General features: G+C 44.7%; 2 protein-coding genes and 1 non-coding gene across 21 annotated transcripts in view; all 3 read right to left on the reverse strand.

Annotated features, from left to right (window-relative positions):
* Positions 1 to 18,497, reverse strand: part of LOC107981128 (complexin) — a 175,370-nt gene that overhangs the window by 13,653 nt on the left and 143,220 nt on the right. For all 19 annotated transcript variants that reach the window (XM_031931334.2, XM_031931336.2, XM_031931335.2 and 16 more), the window contains one exon: positions 15,962 to 16,125. In XM_031931334.2, coding sequence (XP_031787194.1) covers positions 15,962 to 16,125 — 164 coding nt within the window. The remainder of the gene's footprint in view (positions 1 to 15,961; positions 16,126 to 18,497) is intronic.
* On the reverse strand, positions 4,275 to 4,374 carry Mir929 (microRNA mir-929). The gene has a single exon (NR_039016.1). It is a non-coding gene; the product is annotated as a microRNA mir-929 (primary transcript).
* On the reverse strand, positions 7,388 to 8,843 carry LOC100678486 (protein spaetzle). Its single transcript, XM_003426599.5, has one exon. The coding sequence runs from the start codon at positions 8,410 to 8,412 to the stop codon at positions 7,660 to 7,662; it is 753 nt and encodes a 250-aa protein (XP_003426647.1). The 5' UTR covers positions 8,413 to 8,843; the 3' UTR covers positions 7,388 to 7,659.

The following is an 18,497-nucleotide window of genomic DNA, read 5'->3' on the forward strand; positions in this document are numbered from 1 at the left end:
AGGCAGACGCGTGTTGCTGAATTTTATTCGATAGACGTGAGGTCCTTCTTTTTGCGTTTATACAGAGCCGCTGCCGCACACATCTATAAATTGAATTCGAAGCACTGATTACGTACGCGAATATTGAATGCGTTATGCGAACAATGATTCATCAATTTCAGCCGCCGGCGCGCGTATGATCGATGATAAAATCTAATCCAGTAATTACGAGGAGATTACGCGTCAATCACGTATAAATTAGATCTTCCATAGTTATTATATGCGCGCGATTTCGAATTAGTTTACTCGGTTTATCGAACACTGCATCATGTGGATAAATCTTCGACGTTATAAATAATAGCGAAAATCATCGGCGAAAGCTCTCGAACCGCGCAATATCCATACACGCGTATAACGATGACTTATAACACAGGCGTATGGCCTAGTAAAAGCTGATCATCGCTAATAACGATTCCCGAGAGCTATAGCGCACTGCAATAACGCAGCACATACGAGCAGACCGCCAAGTTCGCCGAGCTTTAATCGTCGTCTCGCATTTCGCCAAGTCCATTCATTAGACCGAACATACATACACTCTCTGTTATTGGTTTTGCGCGAAGCCACAGGAATATCCACTGCAATACGCACGAAATTCCGGCCGTAATAAACGCACCGGGCGTATATATTATCAAAAAATTCGTCCGAAAAATAACTTCATTTCCGCGCACTCGATAATCCCTCTCTCTGTGTGCGTTACACACGCCTTTTATCCGAAACGCGGCTAATGCGATCGCACTGGGACACGGCCCACCGACTCATCGAAAATTCATCAATCGAGCGAAGCAGCGCGCGGCCCGATATCAATAATGAAAAGCCGGCGGACTCTGATGCGCGCGAGCGAGCGATTCATTATGTCCGCGGGCTGAGGGGCCAATAATTTAGCGCTTCGATGTTGCAGCCGATTTATGAGCTGGGAAAAAGGGTAGAGGCCTGGAATTTATTCGTTGTCGCGTCGAGATGAGTTTGATGGCTAATTTCGGCGCGATGCCTCTCTCGGCGAAACGTAAATATTTTCCCGAAAGCGATAGCTATCCTATTCGCTGTATACAGTAGACCGTAATGGCAAACGAGTGTACGCGTCGACCGTTTCGACGATAAGCTCTCGCTGATGTACGTCTTGGAGGAGTCGAGTACGTGATTGCGATTTCGTGTAGGTTTGTTTCGCCCCGACCTAGTTACAGGGTTATGCCCTATGGGCGTGTGCGCGTTTTAAACGATCAGACTCGAGCTTTCCGATGAAAGTTTGCTGTTATGCTTGTGTGTGTGTGTGTATAAGCGAACAACTAAACTCGGGCGATTAGACACACACACACATATACTCACGTGTAGAGCTTGCGATTTACTGTTTTACACGCGATAATGGAATTCAACCCATTGTCCTCCCGTCGCCGTGTCGCCCGTCTAGCTCTAATTCGCTTTTACATGTGCATGTCGTCCGTCGCGACGCTTTTGTTCCGACCGAGTAGTTCGCGCGTGAGATTATCCGCTGCTCTGAGCAATAATCTAATTTTTTTTTCAAAACGTTAAGCTCGATCACACGTTTGATCAATAATCCAGACGCTCACGTCGGCGAGTCCCTTTGCCTCGCTCTCATCGATCCATCACAAAGCACAGACTCTCCGCAGCAATAAGCGTCCGGTCGCATCAACATGTCTAATAGCCGACGCATCTGTTCGACGTCGTCGTGCGGAGAAGCTCGGATCGATCGTCGTCGGCTGAGGCGTGTACACGGACTAATCGGCCTCGTTGAGGCTTGTAATACTCGACTGCGGATAATGGCTAGTATAGTCGACGCTTTTCTTTGCTCCGCGGTTCTGATGGCTCATCGAGTATAGTCGTAAACAGAGCGACTATATACACAGGACACGGATTTACGCGGGCTCGATTATGCGCAGAAGCTCGATGTCTTCGCGGCTGCAGCTTTTGACGAGATAATGCACTCGGGGATTGGAGGTACTTTGGAAACTCGAATGGAGGAGATTACAGCGATGACGAGTCGTAATTATCCCGGTACGACCTGTTTATAGGCCGATTTTTCAGCCGATCGTTGTAACATTCAATCAGTAAATAATTCTAGCTGTCACGTATCCCGGGGAAACTCGATCGGTCGCGGAGAGAGACAGCACACTATATATACACACTACACTATCGTCAGTCCGGTCGAGTCGTCAACTCTCGCTGCCTCTCGTTCCGTATGCATCAATTAACGTCAGCGAAGCCGAGAAGAGCATCAGGTTTGACGCCGGTGCTCGAGTTTGCGTTCGCCGCCGTCACCGAGCGGATGCCTCGAGAGGCTACATTATATAGCTCGCTTTCAAGCTCTCTGACACGCCAAGACATCGAGAGCCCACGCGACACTCCATTTTGGATCGACGTGCTATCCGAAGCTTTTAATTAAATTTATTTATTTATTTTTTTCATTTTTCCACAAGTCCAGTCACTAGGTCAGTCGATTATACTCAGCGCACGAAAATCACGGGCGGCAATTAAGCTCACGCGAAAACGAATTCGCTGTGTGCGATTATCCAGAGAGATACAGCAATATTTATCTCGGGGTTACACGCAATGCGGCGCGGCGTCAGCTATAGTCTGCGGTGCATTTCGAATTCGAATAATTTCACGCGTTACGCTTACGAGACGAAAAGCGCGCGAAATTGCGGTGCGTTTGAAACAATATTATTACACGTTATATAGCGAGCGATAGAAATGTGATATTCATAAGCCGCGCAACCCGATATAACCCAGGCCACTCGAACAAACCGCGCTATATGCAATACACTATGCGCGCTCGTCGACGCTTATTCTTAAGGGAAATAACTTTTACACCTATACGCTACGGCCAACTGCAGCAGCGGCGACACCGCTGCACCGGCTAATCTTCATTAGTATTCGCGTGCAATCGCGCGCCGACAATCAGCCTGATTGTCGCGAGAATACACACGGCGCTCGTTTCTCTGCCCTCTACCTCTGTACACGTTTATACTCACATGCAGACGTCGACGACGCGGCGGTTGTTGTTGGCAAATTGCTCGTTACGCCGGCGAAAGACGAGCTGTCGGTCGTTTTTTATTCGGCTCGGGAAATTAAGCCGCGCGGGCCATTGCCGCAGTGTAGTCGACGCATCTGATGAATATTTTTTCCGCAGTGCGCGCAGAGGGATTAAAACCCCGCGAGTGTCTTATTGCCCGGCGATCAATCGGTGCCGCGAGAGAGCGGAATTGCAGCGCGTTTGTTGTTGCGGGTGCTTTTTACGGTGATTACACGAGGATTTGTACTCGGCTGAAATTATCGTTATCGGCTACGTTTTTCCGTCGCGTCGGCTGGAGAGTATAACACGGCAATATAGGTATATAGCTAGAGGAAGGACGCGACAACTCCGCATTGCGGTTTTCGGTATCGGCTTACATCGCGTGTCGGCGGCTTCTGTTCGGCCCGTCGCTTCGTCTCTTTCTCTCGGGAGACTGCGGCGGCTGCCCCCCGTCGATGGCTCTTCCACTACGACCCTTTGTCATATTCCCGTGTATATCACCTCGGTGACTTTGATTTTTGTATTATACTTTTGTGGTGGTTTCGATTTTTTGAAAAACTGTTGTAATTGCGAGCCGTAAGCGCTGTATGTACGGCGTTTTAATTAGGAGTTATCCTCCAATTACACCTGAATGCAATTCAATTAGCCGGGATTTTATTCAGAGGGCGTTTTCTTTCGAGACGGCGAAATCCTATAGCGCTGAGTAGGTAGTTTCGCGCGACGAATAAGTAATTACGGGGCTCATTGTTGTTGCGGGGACGAGAGAGAGAGAGAGTGAGAGAGAGAGGGGGGGGGGGGAATGAAAACGTGCGAGTGACGTTGATGCTGAAGAGCGACGATGTTGATGCGAGTTGAGAGCGATGCTATGAGTTTCTGTGATGATGACGATGCTTGTGTTCGTTGACATATGTATAAATGACGATATAGTACACAGAACTTATAGATAATTTTTAATAACATTTTCACTTAAGTATTTTCATTCGAGCCGCAGAAGCTTCACATTCGCTAATGCTGCTCTATAATTAAAAACGTCGACGTCAAATACAGAGTTTATTCATACAATTGTTTAACAAATTTTCCCCGATCAAACGGCTTTTCTCGCAGAGCGCAAGAATCAATACAGCTTTTTGTTCCGGCATCTACCCGCGAGTCTTTCTCGCAATGAGCTTAACTTACTAGAATCAAACGGTTTTCAGCGGTCGTCGAAGTCGGTGAGCGTCTTAAAAGGAGTCAGCCTGACTCTGTTAGGAAGTCGCCATATTGAATGCAGGGACTCCCTACTAGAGTCAATTTGACCCCAGTTAAGTTCAGTCTTCTTTCTTCTCGGGCCTTTTGTAATCTTCTTTCTTGTGGCTACTTTGCGGCGACGAGAGAGAAACTACGATCTATAGATATATGTGTGTGTGCACACAGTGTCAAAAGGCATAACGACTCAAAATTATCGGGGCGGAATGTATATACTCACGTTGTTATTCCTAAGCGTCTTTTTCTCTCTTCTCTCTTGGCCGACTTTGCTCTTCTTCTTCGCCCTCGCTCGGGCTTTTAATTACAGACGACTTGTCTTTCGACGGCGTTCTTTTATGCAAATAAGTGGGAAAATGAAGTCGTGAATGGGTCGTGCGATGGGCCGCTTGTTAACACGTGAAATGTCGTCGTATGTCATTCGCACGATTATTATTTAATGAGAAATTATGATTAATGAACCATCGTAGAAAATACGCCATAAGATATGGCCGGTGAATAACTACTGGCCATATTTTTCTTAGCATATGTCAACATAATATGCCCACATTATGTTGAGTACTTCACTCCACCAATGGGTTTATAACCTAACATCCATAAACTCAATAATCAAATTTCTTTTAACGCAATAAATTCTAAAATCATTTACGTTTAAAAAAAGGATTTTACAATAAATTTTGAAAAGAGAAGACAATGTGTTAAGAGCAGCACCTAACCTAGAATATTCATATATACAAATTTACATATAATCACACTCAAAACTCGCTAACATATATGTATACTATTCTGGCATGCATGTTTTTATGTAAGTGTGAATATTAGAAACAACATCAGGTGAAATTTGTGTGTTCAAGATGATTAACAATGAAGTGTAAAAGTGATGATCTTGATAGATATTCCCAACTCAGTGTTCAAGTCAGTCGCAGGCAGTATTGATCATTATAGTGCCTTATATGCAGTGTATTCGTGCAAGATGTTTAATTTGTAGTGTAGATGCTTATTTTATTATGTAGGTACAGGCTAGCGTAACAATTTTTGCTTGTCTGTCTTCGCTAGCTGATCCACACCGAAGCCCATGGCTCCGGAGACAAAATGTACACATGGGTGTTTACATGAGAATTTAAACTACAGCACTTGAGATAAAGACAAGTGGATGTATTGTTTTAACAGCTTGAAACAAATCACCATGCAAAATTTCAGCCCTCTAACTATGATAGATTTTAATTGAGAGCAAAATCAAATTCTCAATGATTGTACGATTACTTTTTTCAATTTTTCTTTTTGCTCTCAATTAAAATCTATCATAGTTAGAGGGCTGAAATTTTGCATGATGATTTGTTTCAAGATGTTAAAGCAATATATCCACTTGTCTTTATCTCAAGTGCTGTAGTTTAAATTCTCATGTAAACACCCATGTGTACATTTTGCCTCCGGAGCCATGGGCTTTGGTGTGGATCAGCTAGCGAAGACAGACAAGCAAAAATTGTTACACTAGCCTGTTCCTACATAATAAAATAAGCATCTACACTACAAATTAAACTTTTACACTTCATCATTGATAAAATCTTGAATACACAAATTTTACTTAATGTTTCTAATATCTAAATCCACATAAAAAGTGTACATTTCAGTGTGAGTGTTGAGTGTGGTCATGTTTGTACATATGCATAAATATGTCCAAGTTTAGGTTGCCATGTACAAAATGTTCGCCACAATTTTATGTGGCATATTATATGCCCCTTTACCGTTGCCTGTTAACAGGGACATATGGCCACGATATGCCACATAATCTGGCTACTGGGCATAAAATTTGGCATATCGTGGCCATATTAGCTTCAATTTCCTACGAGGGAAATGATTATTCAAAATCACAATATTTCCTGCTGATATACATAACACAGCTCTCGAATACGTCAGTTCCTCCTACTACTCCTCGAAGGAAATACATCTTCTTGGATAACGCGTGAGGCTGACGTCACTACCGGGTGATATCGAGATCGGCTCATTTGTCAATACGTGTCGCGAGCGTTTCATCTTTTTCGATTCTTTCCCAGTCTATATAGTACTATACCTACTCTCTCTCTCTCTCTCTCTCTCTCTCTCTCTCTTTTTTGCGAAGCGAAAATTCACTCGACGCCTGTCAACTCATTGTGGAGGGAGGAATTTTTTTCGCGCGGCTATCGTTCAGCTGTCAGTCGGAGGCTGAATGAAGAGGATTTTCAATGAATCCTCCCTGGTCCCATTGTTTTGACGGGGACGGCTTTCTGATGTGTGTGATTTTATATGAATATTTTTTTATCATAGAGAGAAAAGTAATTTATGCAGGTTTTTTGTCACTCACGAGTACGTGGAGAGAACTACGGGGGATCGAAGCGTTGTTAACTCACCTGTAAAATAAAAATTGAATATTTCATACGTTTGCATTTATTATAAATTATTATACATTTCCATTTGAAAGTAGCACTTGGATTGTGGATCATCCGAAAATTGAATTACTAGTTTCGAAGCTTTGATCAACAGGAATACCCGAACATCAAGCGCATGTCTAAACAAATGTAATTAGTGTCCATTTTGATTACTATACGCGGAATTTACACGGCAAAGGCCGAGAGAGGAGAGAGAGAGAGAGAGAGAGAGAGAGAGAGAGAGAGAGAGAGAGAGAGAGAGAGAGAGCGCGAATCCGAGTGCTCGCGTTTATTTGTGAATGTAATTGAAACATAATATTTCATTAGGAATCTTGGGGATGAAATCGAAACAAACCAAGGTATTGATTAACTTTTTCATTTACTGTTTTAGCTAAATTTCACTAGTGTCAGTATAGATAAATGTAATTTGATATATAACGAAGTATGTTTTTCTTGAGTCGCGCCGAATTAGAAGTGTCGCGTTGAATACAGAAGGAGAGTGCACGCGAAAGACACACACCCCTTGATTAAGGCCGCCGGATAAGAGGAACATCGTCGGTGTGGATAGACGACCCGCTGACCTGGATATCGCGCGAAATTATCGCTCGTCTTTGATATTTTCAAGTTTTCGATAATAGGGATAGGTAAAAAATAAAGGAGATACACAGATTTTTTTTTAAATTTGAAAAACGAATTGTATTAGTCATACAATATAAATACAATATAATTTTCTGAATACTTATACTAAAAGTCATAACTGGATAATTTGATACATTTTATTTTATAGTTTTAATATAAATACATGATCGGATATTTTCTAACTTCACAACTTTGAACGCGTTGAAAAAAAAATTTTTTTTTTAGATGATTACACGCTGTTATCAAGTCAAGAGTCTTCACATTAATTTTAGTAAAACTTAAAAAAAAAGAAAAGAAGCCCAAGCTTCACTCTTCTTCCGCGTCATGTCTCCGTGCCTTCTTTCCCCTCTTCTGGGACATCCTGACTTGGAAATAGTTCGCATCCCGCTTGATGTGACAGCAGCAGCTCGCCGGGAATCTGAAGAGTTCGGGCTTGACTTCTCCCATCGACGAAACGGCCACGAGCTGTCTGTAGATGAACTTCTGCTTGCAGGTCGTTGTGTACCAACTTTCAAGCTCCCCGAGGTAAGAGCAGCTGGTGTCCTCTACACCTGGATTACATCTCTCGATTCTGACGCCTTGAAGGAAATTCGCCTGATTCACGACGAACATGAACTCGTTGTTGATGCTTTCGGCTGCTTTAGGATAGATGATCGTTTCGTACGACTGACACAGAGTCTCGACGTTCTCCTTGCGTTTCAGAGCTTTATTCGTCACCTCGGGATCCATGTCCGAATTTGCAAAGTACTTCACAACCTTACTATTCATTCGAAGAGCTATTTCAACCTCGGCTGTCGGGTAGTTCGGCGGGTCCACGCAGAAGGTGTCGCCCTTGCAGACCGGCGTCGGTAAGGTTAGGTTGGCCACTGTGTTAACGTTGGCGTCTGGTTCGTCTGCTTCGTCTGCTTCGTCTGGTTCGTCTCCCGGAAAGCGGATCTTGCCGATCTTTCTGCTGACGTGATTTTCCAGAAAACTAGCTTGCGACGGCGCTTTTTGCGGTAAGCCTATCGAGAATCCGATAATGAAGAATAACACGAGGAGGAAAACTGAAATCTTCATTTTGCCGATTTGTCGTAGAAAATAACACACGATGCACAAGCGTCCTCGTAGCTCGAACTGCGAACGCAGACTGAGCCCGGACACAGCGTTGCAGACAGACGCCTCTCAAAGCCGGCACTTATATAGACCCAATAAACAAGCTGACCTTTTCCGTCTAGACCCGATCCCTGGATAGGATGTACATTTATTGCACTCGTCTACGACACCCCGGAACCGCTTGATTTTAGCTCATTTGCCTAAGCAGGCACACGCACATCAGGTGCCGGCTTCGGCCGCAACGATCGTAAAACCCCTCTCCAACTCCACCCCTACTCCCCAGTACAATAGTATATATGGGCATCACTCTCGGTATTATTGCTTCCCCCTCCACACCTCACGTACGCACGCTTCTCACTCCCTCTCTCTCTCTCTCTCTCTCTCTCTCTCTCTCTCTCTCTCTCTCTCTCTCTCGCTGTTGTATTATACGAGGACGGCGGCGGCGCGGCGATTCGAGACCGACAATATCGGCCATAATTTCGCGCTGGAATTTTATCGAGTGAGCGAGGAATTTTATCGGCGGAATGCCGGCGCTCTTTTTTCCCCGTGCGCGGAGATGATGTTCGGGATCCTCTTTTAATTGTCGCCGAGGAATGCAAAAGGACGACTATATAGGTATTGTACATTCGGCTATTATACCGATTTTATATATACACCGGACGCGGCGCGGCGTTAATTAAAAAATCGCTCGGAGCGGTTATTAGTCACGCGCGTGATCGTTATTGTAAAAATAAAACCGAGCATTTTATCTAAATTTTTCTCAAGCGTATAAAGGACAACGCTTTGATGTAGTAGGTACTAATTGGAAGGCACGCGGAATAATTTCGAAAATTCGGAGAATTACGGAAGGCCCGGAGGAGCACCCCGCAGAGACAGAAAGTAAAAGGGGGAGGGGCAGGCGAGAGAGACAGAGAGAGCAAAGGCTCTTGAGTTTTGCCCCTCGTGCTTTGGATAGTTTCTTGCCTGGAAGTTTGCCGCTGATGCTTCTGTGTGTGTGTGTGTGTGTGTGTGTGTGTGTGTGTGCGTGCGAAGCTACGGCGGGGGTGAGATACTGCCCGAGGTGAGGTTTCGAATTTAAGAAGACAATCGGAGGTGCGTCGCCGGCTGAATTAATATATTTTAGCGTTTAACTGTTATAAATTTCGCGGCGACGGCAAATTATATAAGGCATTAAAGCGGCTTATATTATTATATCCGACGAGAGAGAGAGAGAGAGAGAGAGAGAGAGATCCGAGATATAGAATAATATTCGAGATAAGTGAAATGTGCCGCATAACCCATTTTCCACTTGAAGACGAGGCTTTATCGCTGCGCGATTCCTAAGTCGGCTTTACGACTGCACGGCTGAGAGAGATTCCAGTTAAAAATAAAGGCCTTCGCCTGAGAATTTCGGATAACAGGCGAGAGGGTTTAATCAAGAGCGTACACGTAATTTCGTGCGCTTGTTTTTCCAGACGAAGACAAAAGAACCTCGAGGATAAAGAAGCTTAGGTTGTTTACAAACTATTCCTGCCGCCGCCACGACATTTCCAAAGAACGTCTTTTTTCAACTTCGGAACTTTGTACTTCGTGCAGCGCGAAGAGAGAGAAAAATGAAGAAAAAAACGGAAAGAGAAGTTTCGCTCGGAAGGAAAAAGCTTAGCGCCGGGTATCTCTCGCTTGAATTCTTCATCAAACGAGTCTTTTGTATCGCTTAGCTCTAATTAAGTGTGGATCTCTCGATGTCTTTAATTCAAAAGAGCCTGACTTCTTCGCGCAAAGCTACGACGATGCGTTCGCGTATTTTCGCCGACGGAGAAAATTTCCCGCGCATATACTTCGCATACTCATTTAAATTTTATAACGAGCGTAATCGCATCCGCGAAAGTGGAGCAAGAGTTTCGAGCGGCTGTGTGGCCGTACAAAAGAATTTTAAAAGAGACCACTCGCACACGCTTGACTTTGTCCTCGGAGGGGGGTTGGCTAGCCAAAAAACTACGAGCTTCGCTTTGTGTTCGCGGAGGAAAGTTTTTCGCGATAGTACACACAGCGCGTATCAACCTTGGAAAGTTATAGCGAAATTCACTTTGGAGTCGTGCAATTTTTCGAAAAATTCCCGCGCGCTCAGAGCGATTACAAGCCCGAGGGACGAGCAAACGAAGCAGGAAATTCAAGAGACATCGCTGCTGCGGCAAAGAAAGAGGAAGAACACGTCGCTTGTCATTCGCACGAGCTGTAAAGGGATTTGGGATATTGTCACTCGGATGATCGAATGGTCGGCCCCCGTTCCGTTTGATGGCACACACACACACACACACATGCGCGGTGCACGTCCCACAGAGAAGGATGTGTGCTGCAGTGGAGAGAGTATTGTCGAATTGGCCGCGGATACGTGGCTCGGAACGCGACTGTGTACGTGCGCACGAGAGATTCGTTTTTTCGTGTGCGACACGGTGTTGTTGACGCGAGTTCGGAGAAAATTCTTTTGCCAGTGTATAGGGTTTCTGGAAGGTTTCCTTTCGCGTAATTTGTTTGACGATCCTTTACAAATTTCACGTCGAATTGTAGACTCCGTCACGTGGAAAAGAAGGAAAACTTAATCATCCTCCGTATAAGCGATCGAAATTTCTAGTAAAAACTGCGAGAGCGCGCCGTAGCCAATCGATGCGGAGAATAAACTCGAAACGGAAGCCAGAAAAGCCTCTCCGCCGGCAAAGAGCTTTCGCTCAAAAGCTCGCATATACTGCGCGGGTCTCCTCTCTCTGCTCTCCATGTCAAAAAGGCGACTTGTTATACGTCCGTTCGTTCGCGCTTCGGCTCGTTACACCTCTCTCTCTCCTCGTTTTTTCCTATAGCCTTATTCCATCAACGCCTCTTTCTCTCCTGTTTCCGTTTCAATTTTTCGCTCTCGATCTCTCATATAGGTCACACACACACACACACAGAAGCGATCCGAGGACTTATTGTACTATCTCTCGGTGAGTTTTACGTCGGCGTTTTTTTTTTGCGCGAGTCCGCATCTTTGTGACGCTTGTTCCGTCGCGCGGATGTATCGAAGTGGATACGCTGTTCTGTTTTATTAGCGCTTCTGTTTTATGGCTTGTTAGGGATGCTAGCGACGTTGTCTTTTCGAATGGAACGACTTTTTATCTCTTGGAGAGCTCGTATTGTTTTCTGTATAGGCATTGAAAAAGCACCGTTTTAATTAAGGCCGTAATTTTTTTTTGGCGATGGAATTTTTCTTTCGTTGAACGAGATCGAACGCGTACGAGCGAGGGAATTGCAATTTGAGCGAATACACTCTCGTAGAAAATACGCCATAACATATGGCCGGTGAATAACTACTGGCCATATTTTTCTTAGCATATGTCAACATAATATGCCCACATTATGTTGAGTACTTTACTCCACCAATGGGTTTATAACCTAACATCCATAAACTCAATAATTAAATAATAATTAAATTTTGAAAATACAAGGCAATGTGTTAAGAGCAGTAACCTAACCTAGAATATTCATATATACAAATTTACATATAATCACACTCAAAACTCACTAACATATATGTATACTATTCTGGCATGCATGTTTTTATGTAAGTGTGAATATTAGAAAAAATAAGGTAAAAATTGGTTTGTTCAAGATTTTATCAATGATGAAGTGTAAAAGTGATGATCTTGATAGATATTCCCAACTCAGTGTTCAAGTCAGTCGCAGGCAGTATTCATCATTATAGTGCCTTATATGCAGTGTATTCGTGCAAGATGTTTAATTTGTAGTGTAGATGCTTATTTTATTATGTAGGTACAGGCTAGCGTAACAATTTTTGCTTGTCTGTCTTCGCTAGCTGATCCACACCGAAGCCCATGGCTCCGGAGGCAAAATGTACACATGGGTGTTTACATGAGAATTTAAACTACAGCACTTGAGATAAAGACAAGTGGATGCATTGTTTTAACAGCTTGAAACAAATCACCATGCAAAATTTCAGCCCTCTAACTATGATAGATTTTAATTGAGAGCAAAAAGAAAAATTGAAAAAAGTAATCGTACAATCATTGAGAATTTGATTTTGCTCTCAATTAAAATCTATCATAGTTAGAGGGCTGAAATTTTGCATGATGATTTGTTTCAAGATGTTAAAGCAATATATCCACTTGTCTTTATCTCAAGTGCTGTAGTTTAAATTCTCATGTAAACACCCATGTGTACATTTTGCCTCCGGAGCCATGGGCTTTGGTGTGGATCAGCTAGCGAAGACAGACAAGCAAAAATTGTTACACTAGCCTGTTCCTACATAATAAAATAAGCATCTACACTACAAATTAAACTTTTACACTTCATCATTGTTAAAATCTTGAATACACAAATTTTACTTAATGTTTCTAATATCTAAATCCACATAAAAAGTGTACATTTCAGTGTGAGTGTTGAGTGTGGTCATGTTTGTACATATGCATAAATATGTCCAAGTTTAGGTTGCCATGTACAAAACGTTCGCCACAATTTTATGTGGCATATTATATGCCCCTTTACCGTTGCCTGTTAACAGGGACATATGGCCACGATATGCCACATAATCTGGCTACTGGGCATAAAATTTGGCATATCGTGGCTATATTAGCCTCAATTTCCTACGAGGGCAGCTCCTTTGAAAGCTAGATAATGCGGAAAATTTTATTTACTCTTTTCCCGCTCGAAAAAGTAAAATTTTAATAAAGCAATAAAGAGCATCAGTTTTAATCCGGCAAAAAATTCATCTCGCTTTGAATAACAGGACTCCGTCGCACACGTAGCACACGAAAGCCAACGCATTTATGAATTCCGCCACGTTAGAGCCATCCGAACGATCCCCAATCGCATCGGACTGTTTATTATTTAACGAGCTTAATTCCTTCGACCAAGAGAGATTTTTCGGTCCGTCAAAAGCGCGCGCGCTAGTTTCTTTTGTGCCGCGCCGCGACGTGTGTGTATTCGTATATAATCGAATTTATCGGCAAATCCTCTTTATACAGCGTATTTCGAGTGTATTATTTATACACAAAAAAACTTTTATTGTATCTCGTTTATCTCGGCAATTCACGTGGGATTAAAATTAAATATAAAATATAATACACACGCCGAAGCTTCAGAAATGCGCGGTAAATTCAAACGCGTATAATCGGCGCAAAAAGTTAACGTATATTTACCGGCAATCATCGACCAAATACGTATAAGCGAAACGTTTTTTCGTTTAAAAGCTGCATCACGTACTCGCACGTACAATTGAGCGAATCCCAAATTGCATCGCGAAAGAGCGCGCTCCAAATAATTACAGCACTGCAGCGGCACCTGCACGATGCCAAATTGCGACGTAATTTCGTTCGAAAAAGGGAGAGCGCGCCTTTGCCGAGATATTTTCGGTCCTTGGTTAGAGGAGAAGATCTCCGGCTCTCTTTTGCGGAGAATTTCGCGGCGCCATTTGCATGCTAAGCTCGGGCTTGAAATTGAAAAAACGCGTTTCGAGATTTTCCAGCTTTCCTCTCTTAATCCGAGGTAAGCCCGAAAATGTTGCTTTCGACGCATCACCTACGAGTTGCGACAAGTGAAAATATTTAGAATTCATCTCGGAATCCAAGGATGACGCGTGTCACGTTGCGCAAACTCCTCCCCCCTGATAAATTCCTCCGCTTGGTCGAAGAAAAACAGCCGTAAATTTTATTCCGCGCTTGTTTGCAGCTCGTCGCGTCGGCGTAAATACGATTGCGCGCGACGTCCACAACCAAAGTCAACGTATGGCCGCAAAAGTGGAGCGGCTTAAAATGCAAATTCGATTACATGTATTAAGCTCGCGAGAGTTGCTTTCTTCGCGGGACGCGAATAACCCGATAGTTTGTCGGGACGTGATGCGCAGGCTTAAGTAGGAACTGCTGCAGCGCGGTTGAATTTGAATTTGCGCGGGCTTTTTGAAAATTGCAGCGCGGATGTTTGAATTTTGAATATTGCAAGCGGACGTCGTAACTGCTTTGCTCTGATGAACGTTTCAGAGGGAAAGCAAGTAACCCGAAAGATCCACATGGAAATAGCTGCGGAACGACGTGCAAACGCTCTCCAACGTGTCCTACTCGACAAACGCTTTGCGGTTGGACTCGCGATGTTCACACGGGCTATCGGCGATCGCGGCGCGTTTGACGGCTATCGTAGCTCCACATTAGGATCGCTCTAAAACACTGAAATTCGGTCAATGCCGTCGTGGCTTGCCGCAGCGAACTTTGTCAAAGAGGCAGTTTGCCTATAGCTGCGTATTTTGATTCGCTTTGGCTCGGATTGCCGTGTGCTACCACACACGTTGGCTATTTTGAATTTTATTCGCGCGGGAATAAAAAAAACTCCGAAACGAAAGTTCTACCACCTCGGATAATAAAACATTCCAGTTATATAGCTGTGGTTCCAGTGCAGGCAAAACCGCGCGCAAAAAGAGCAGTTTTCCAAGCATAAACGAGCGTCGCATAAAAGTATACGCTCATACCGCTCGCACTGAAACAAAGTCATTCGCGCGAGTTTTTCTCCGCCCTCGCGAGTAATTGGTTGACACAATGCGTATCGCGCGAGCCAATCGGCCTTTAACGCGGATGTACAGCAACAACAACAACGTCATGTGTACACACACCCACAGCTCGGCTCTCTCGGAGGAAAAAGCGTCGAGCCGTTGGGGCTCGTAAAAATAAATTGTCAGCTGTTGGCGAACGAGTATACTGCCGCGTAATGGCGTGACCGAAGAGTCGAAAGCGTGCTAGAGCTGACAGTTTTGACTGCAGCGGATGTGGCAGAGGGGGGAGAGCATTTTCGACGAGATTAGATGGACGGGACGAGCTACGTTTTGTTGTGTTCGGTCATTTACTCGAGTGCTTGCTTTTTTTCACCAACGATCTTTTAAAATTTCACTGCGTACACGCTTGGAAAACCGACGATCGTCGTCCAGGTCGCGCGAAATGAACGCTACTGCGTGTGATACAGGGCGGCCGTAAATATCAATGAGAGACAAATAAACGCCTGCGCGTCCTTCTTGCCATAAAAGCTGCGCGAAAAACTCCTACTTTCCCCCGAGCTATATATATAAAGCTTGAGCGTAGAAAAGCCGAGCGAAGGGCAGTAAAATCGCGCGAGCGCACGAATCCGCGAAATCCGGAAGTAGCTGAGCCGCGCGCGCGATCGTAAAGGCCGGGGAATCCCCCGATTTTACTCGCGAGCGCGATCGCAGCGACACATAGCGCTGCGATGCGGATAAAGAGTTTACGATGAGATTTATGACGCGAGGCAGCAGCAGTGCTGGGATTTCGTCTGCTGCTGCTGCATCTAATTTTTCAGGCTGTCAGATCGCACCAGGGTCGAGCGATCGGGAACGATTGCTTTTATGCGTTGGTAGCGCTGTTTTCTTTTTCTTTCCGTGGTATCACTGACAATTCCACAATCCAAGCGTACACAAAGAGAAATTCGAGTAGAGCGTGTATAGCCACTCGAAAAAAGAAACTAGATTATATAAAAAGCAACTGACCTTGTCCCTGATCTCCTGGCGCATCTTTTCTCGCTCCTCTTCCATCTTACGGTGCTTCTCTTTCCGCCGCTCCTCGGCCTCTCGGATGGCCTCTTGCCGTTCCCTCTCGGCCTCCTCCTCCTTCTCCTTGTCATCCTCGTCGCCGCCCTCGCCGCCCACCGCCCCTGAGGAACAAGAGGAGAGAAAAAATTCGTCATTAGCGTGTACACACGTATGTGCCGCTCGTGACTCTGCAATTATATGCGTCTCTCGAGAAAAAAAAAATTGACGTCGGGCTGGCTTTCTTTTCCGGATGACATTGCGACGAGTCAAGGCTAAGTAGTAGGTATAATTAAGGTTAATTAAAAAAAAATCAGTGCGCGCGGTCAATCCGAGAAACATCTCGACTAATCAAGAACCCTGGCGGCCGAAACTCTCGGTAGCCAATCTGCCGTCGTCCTCCCCAAAAGTCCATACTCGACCTCTCGAGAGTCGACCGCGTTCGATATCTCTCTGCCTAGCTGCTTCTCCGAATCGATGATCATCTCTCTCTCTCTCTCTCTCTCTCTCTCTCTCTCTCTATCCATGATCGCATTACGCTCGGCCGCGTGTATCGGCGGAACCGCAGAGAAGCTCGTTTTGTCCTAGGGTCAGCCTGGAGAGAGAGAGAGAGAGAGAGAGAGAGAGAGAGAGAGAGAGAGAGAGAGAGAGAGAGCGAGAGAGAGAGAGAGAGAGAGAGAGAGAGAGAGAGTAATGCTAGTCGGTAGTCGCGCGCTAATAGACACCACCCGCGGGGATTCGCCTTCGGCCAGTAATGACGGCGACGGTTTGCGTGTATACATCTATATCCCAGTGCACTTTGGACTCGCGAGAGAAATTGACAACTCGGCGATGATAATAGTTTTTCCGAATTTTTCCCCGAAATTTCCAACTCCGTCGCCGCGTGGAAATTAGTCTGGGACGTCTTGACTGGTCCCTGGAGGCGATCGATGCTGAGAAGTGCGGTACGTCTAATCGCGGCCGGTATAATCGGCGAGAACCGCAGACTACTGAGTTCAAACACCCCAAGGGGACTGCCTATACGACTTCGCGCAGATGACGCGCGCTAGTGGGCGTATACGTGTATAGTACAGAGGTATATGGTGATTAGCTTTAGCGGACTAGTGATTTGGTCGATTATGGGAGGTTGTCTTGTTAAATCGGATTTTTTTCTCTTTCGTTCTCTCTACTGCACGAGGGAAAAGTTGGATTTGAGCGGTATAATGGGGGAAAGTTTGAATGTGTGCTCGGTATCTCAGGGTAATTCATGAGGTCGTTTCTTGTAACTCTTTGGAAGAATTCGCATTTGTATTCATGAGATTCTTTGCCGCGGTTAAAGAGGAACATCTTTTTTTCTCTTTTGCAGAGAAATATCGCTGTTATCCGAATTATTATAAAATCTTGCTTGAAGGCACAGTCAATTTGCGATATCAGCCCACATTGAAATATCGAAAATCGTTGTACTATTACTTTCGCTCGATCCGCGCGTCAATGCAAATATCGTTCCATTTCTCTTTAAATAATACGCTATTCATCAGCGCACAAAACGCCGATTATTATCATTACCCGATTACGTCAGCGCGTTATCTCGTCATCATTATTATCGATCGCAGCGCTTGATGCATCGAACTAGCTATTATTATTCAAATTTTCAAATTTTCCACCTCGTGCAAATCTAAACAAAGCACTGCAGCGTCAAGCCCCAAATCCCCGGGATCCAGCGACACGTCCCGAAATCCTCGCGACAAGCGCCATACACGTCAGCCTTCGCCCACGCAGCCGAGAAGCATCTTACATATCCATCGCGAGGCGTTGTTCAATTATTCATTCGACACACGCTCTAAAATCGGCTCTTCTGCTCTCAGTAGACACACGCCGCCATTTTCGAGAGAGAGAGAGAGAGAGAGAGAGAGAGAGAGAGAGAGAGAGAGAGAGAGAGAGAGAGAGAGAGAGAGAAGACGTGTACGTGCGCTGCCTTAATCGCATCAATTACCGAGACCTCGTCGAGCCGTTGCGCAATGTGTAGGTGTCTATCACACAGCTGTACATGTGCAAAATGCTCCGAGAGACTATTATCGATCTTTTCGCACTCTTTGACCTTTCGCCGGGAGAAGTGCAGGATTGACGTGAGCGCGATGAATTATTGCCATATCGATCGTTATCGTTGTATAGAACGGACTTTTCGAGGTGGCTCGAGAAAATTAAGCTCGAGGCTGATGCGGCAGCTCTGTTTCGATTAAATTTATTTCCCGAATTTTTCGAGGAATTATAAAATAAACTGAACTAGAGCCGTTGTAGAAGCGAAGTTTGCGAAGTTTATTAGCGTAATCACTTTATTTGTGAAGTCCGTTAACGGCCCCGCCGACGTAAACTCATTACTCTTTGCGCGACAGCGAGACTTCATCAAAGCGGAATTAAGCTTCCGTGTAGTGTCGGAGGATTATTTTTCATTGCGAAAATCGAAATCTCTATTACTCGTAATAACACGATTGAAAACTACACCGAAATCGACTATAAG

This window comes from Nasonia vitripennis, chromosome 5 (genome assembly GCF_009193385.2).
Source record: "Nasonia vitripennis strain AsymCx chromosome 5, Nvit_psr_1.1, whole genome shotgun sequence".
NCBI classification, from domain to species: Eukaryota; Metazoa; Arthropoda; class Insecta; order Hymenoptera; family Pteromalidae; genus Nasonia; species Nasonia vitripennis.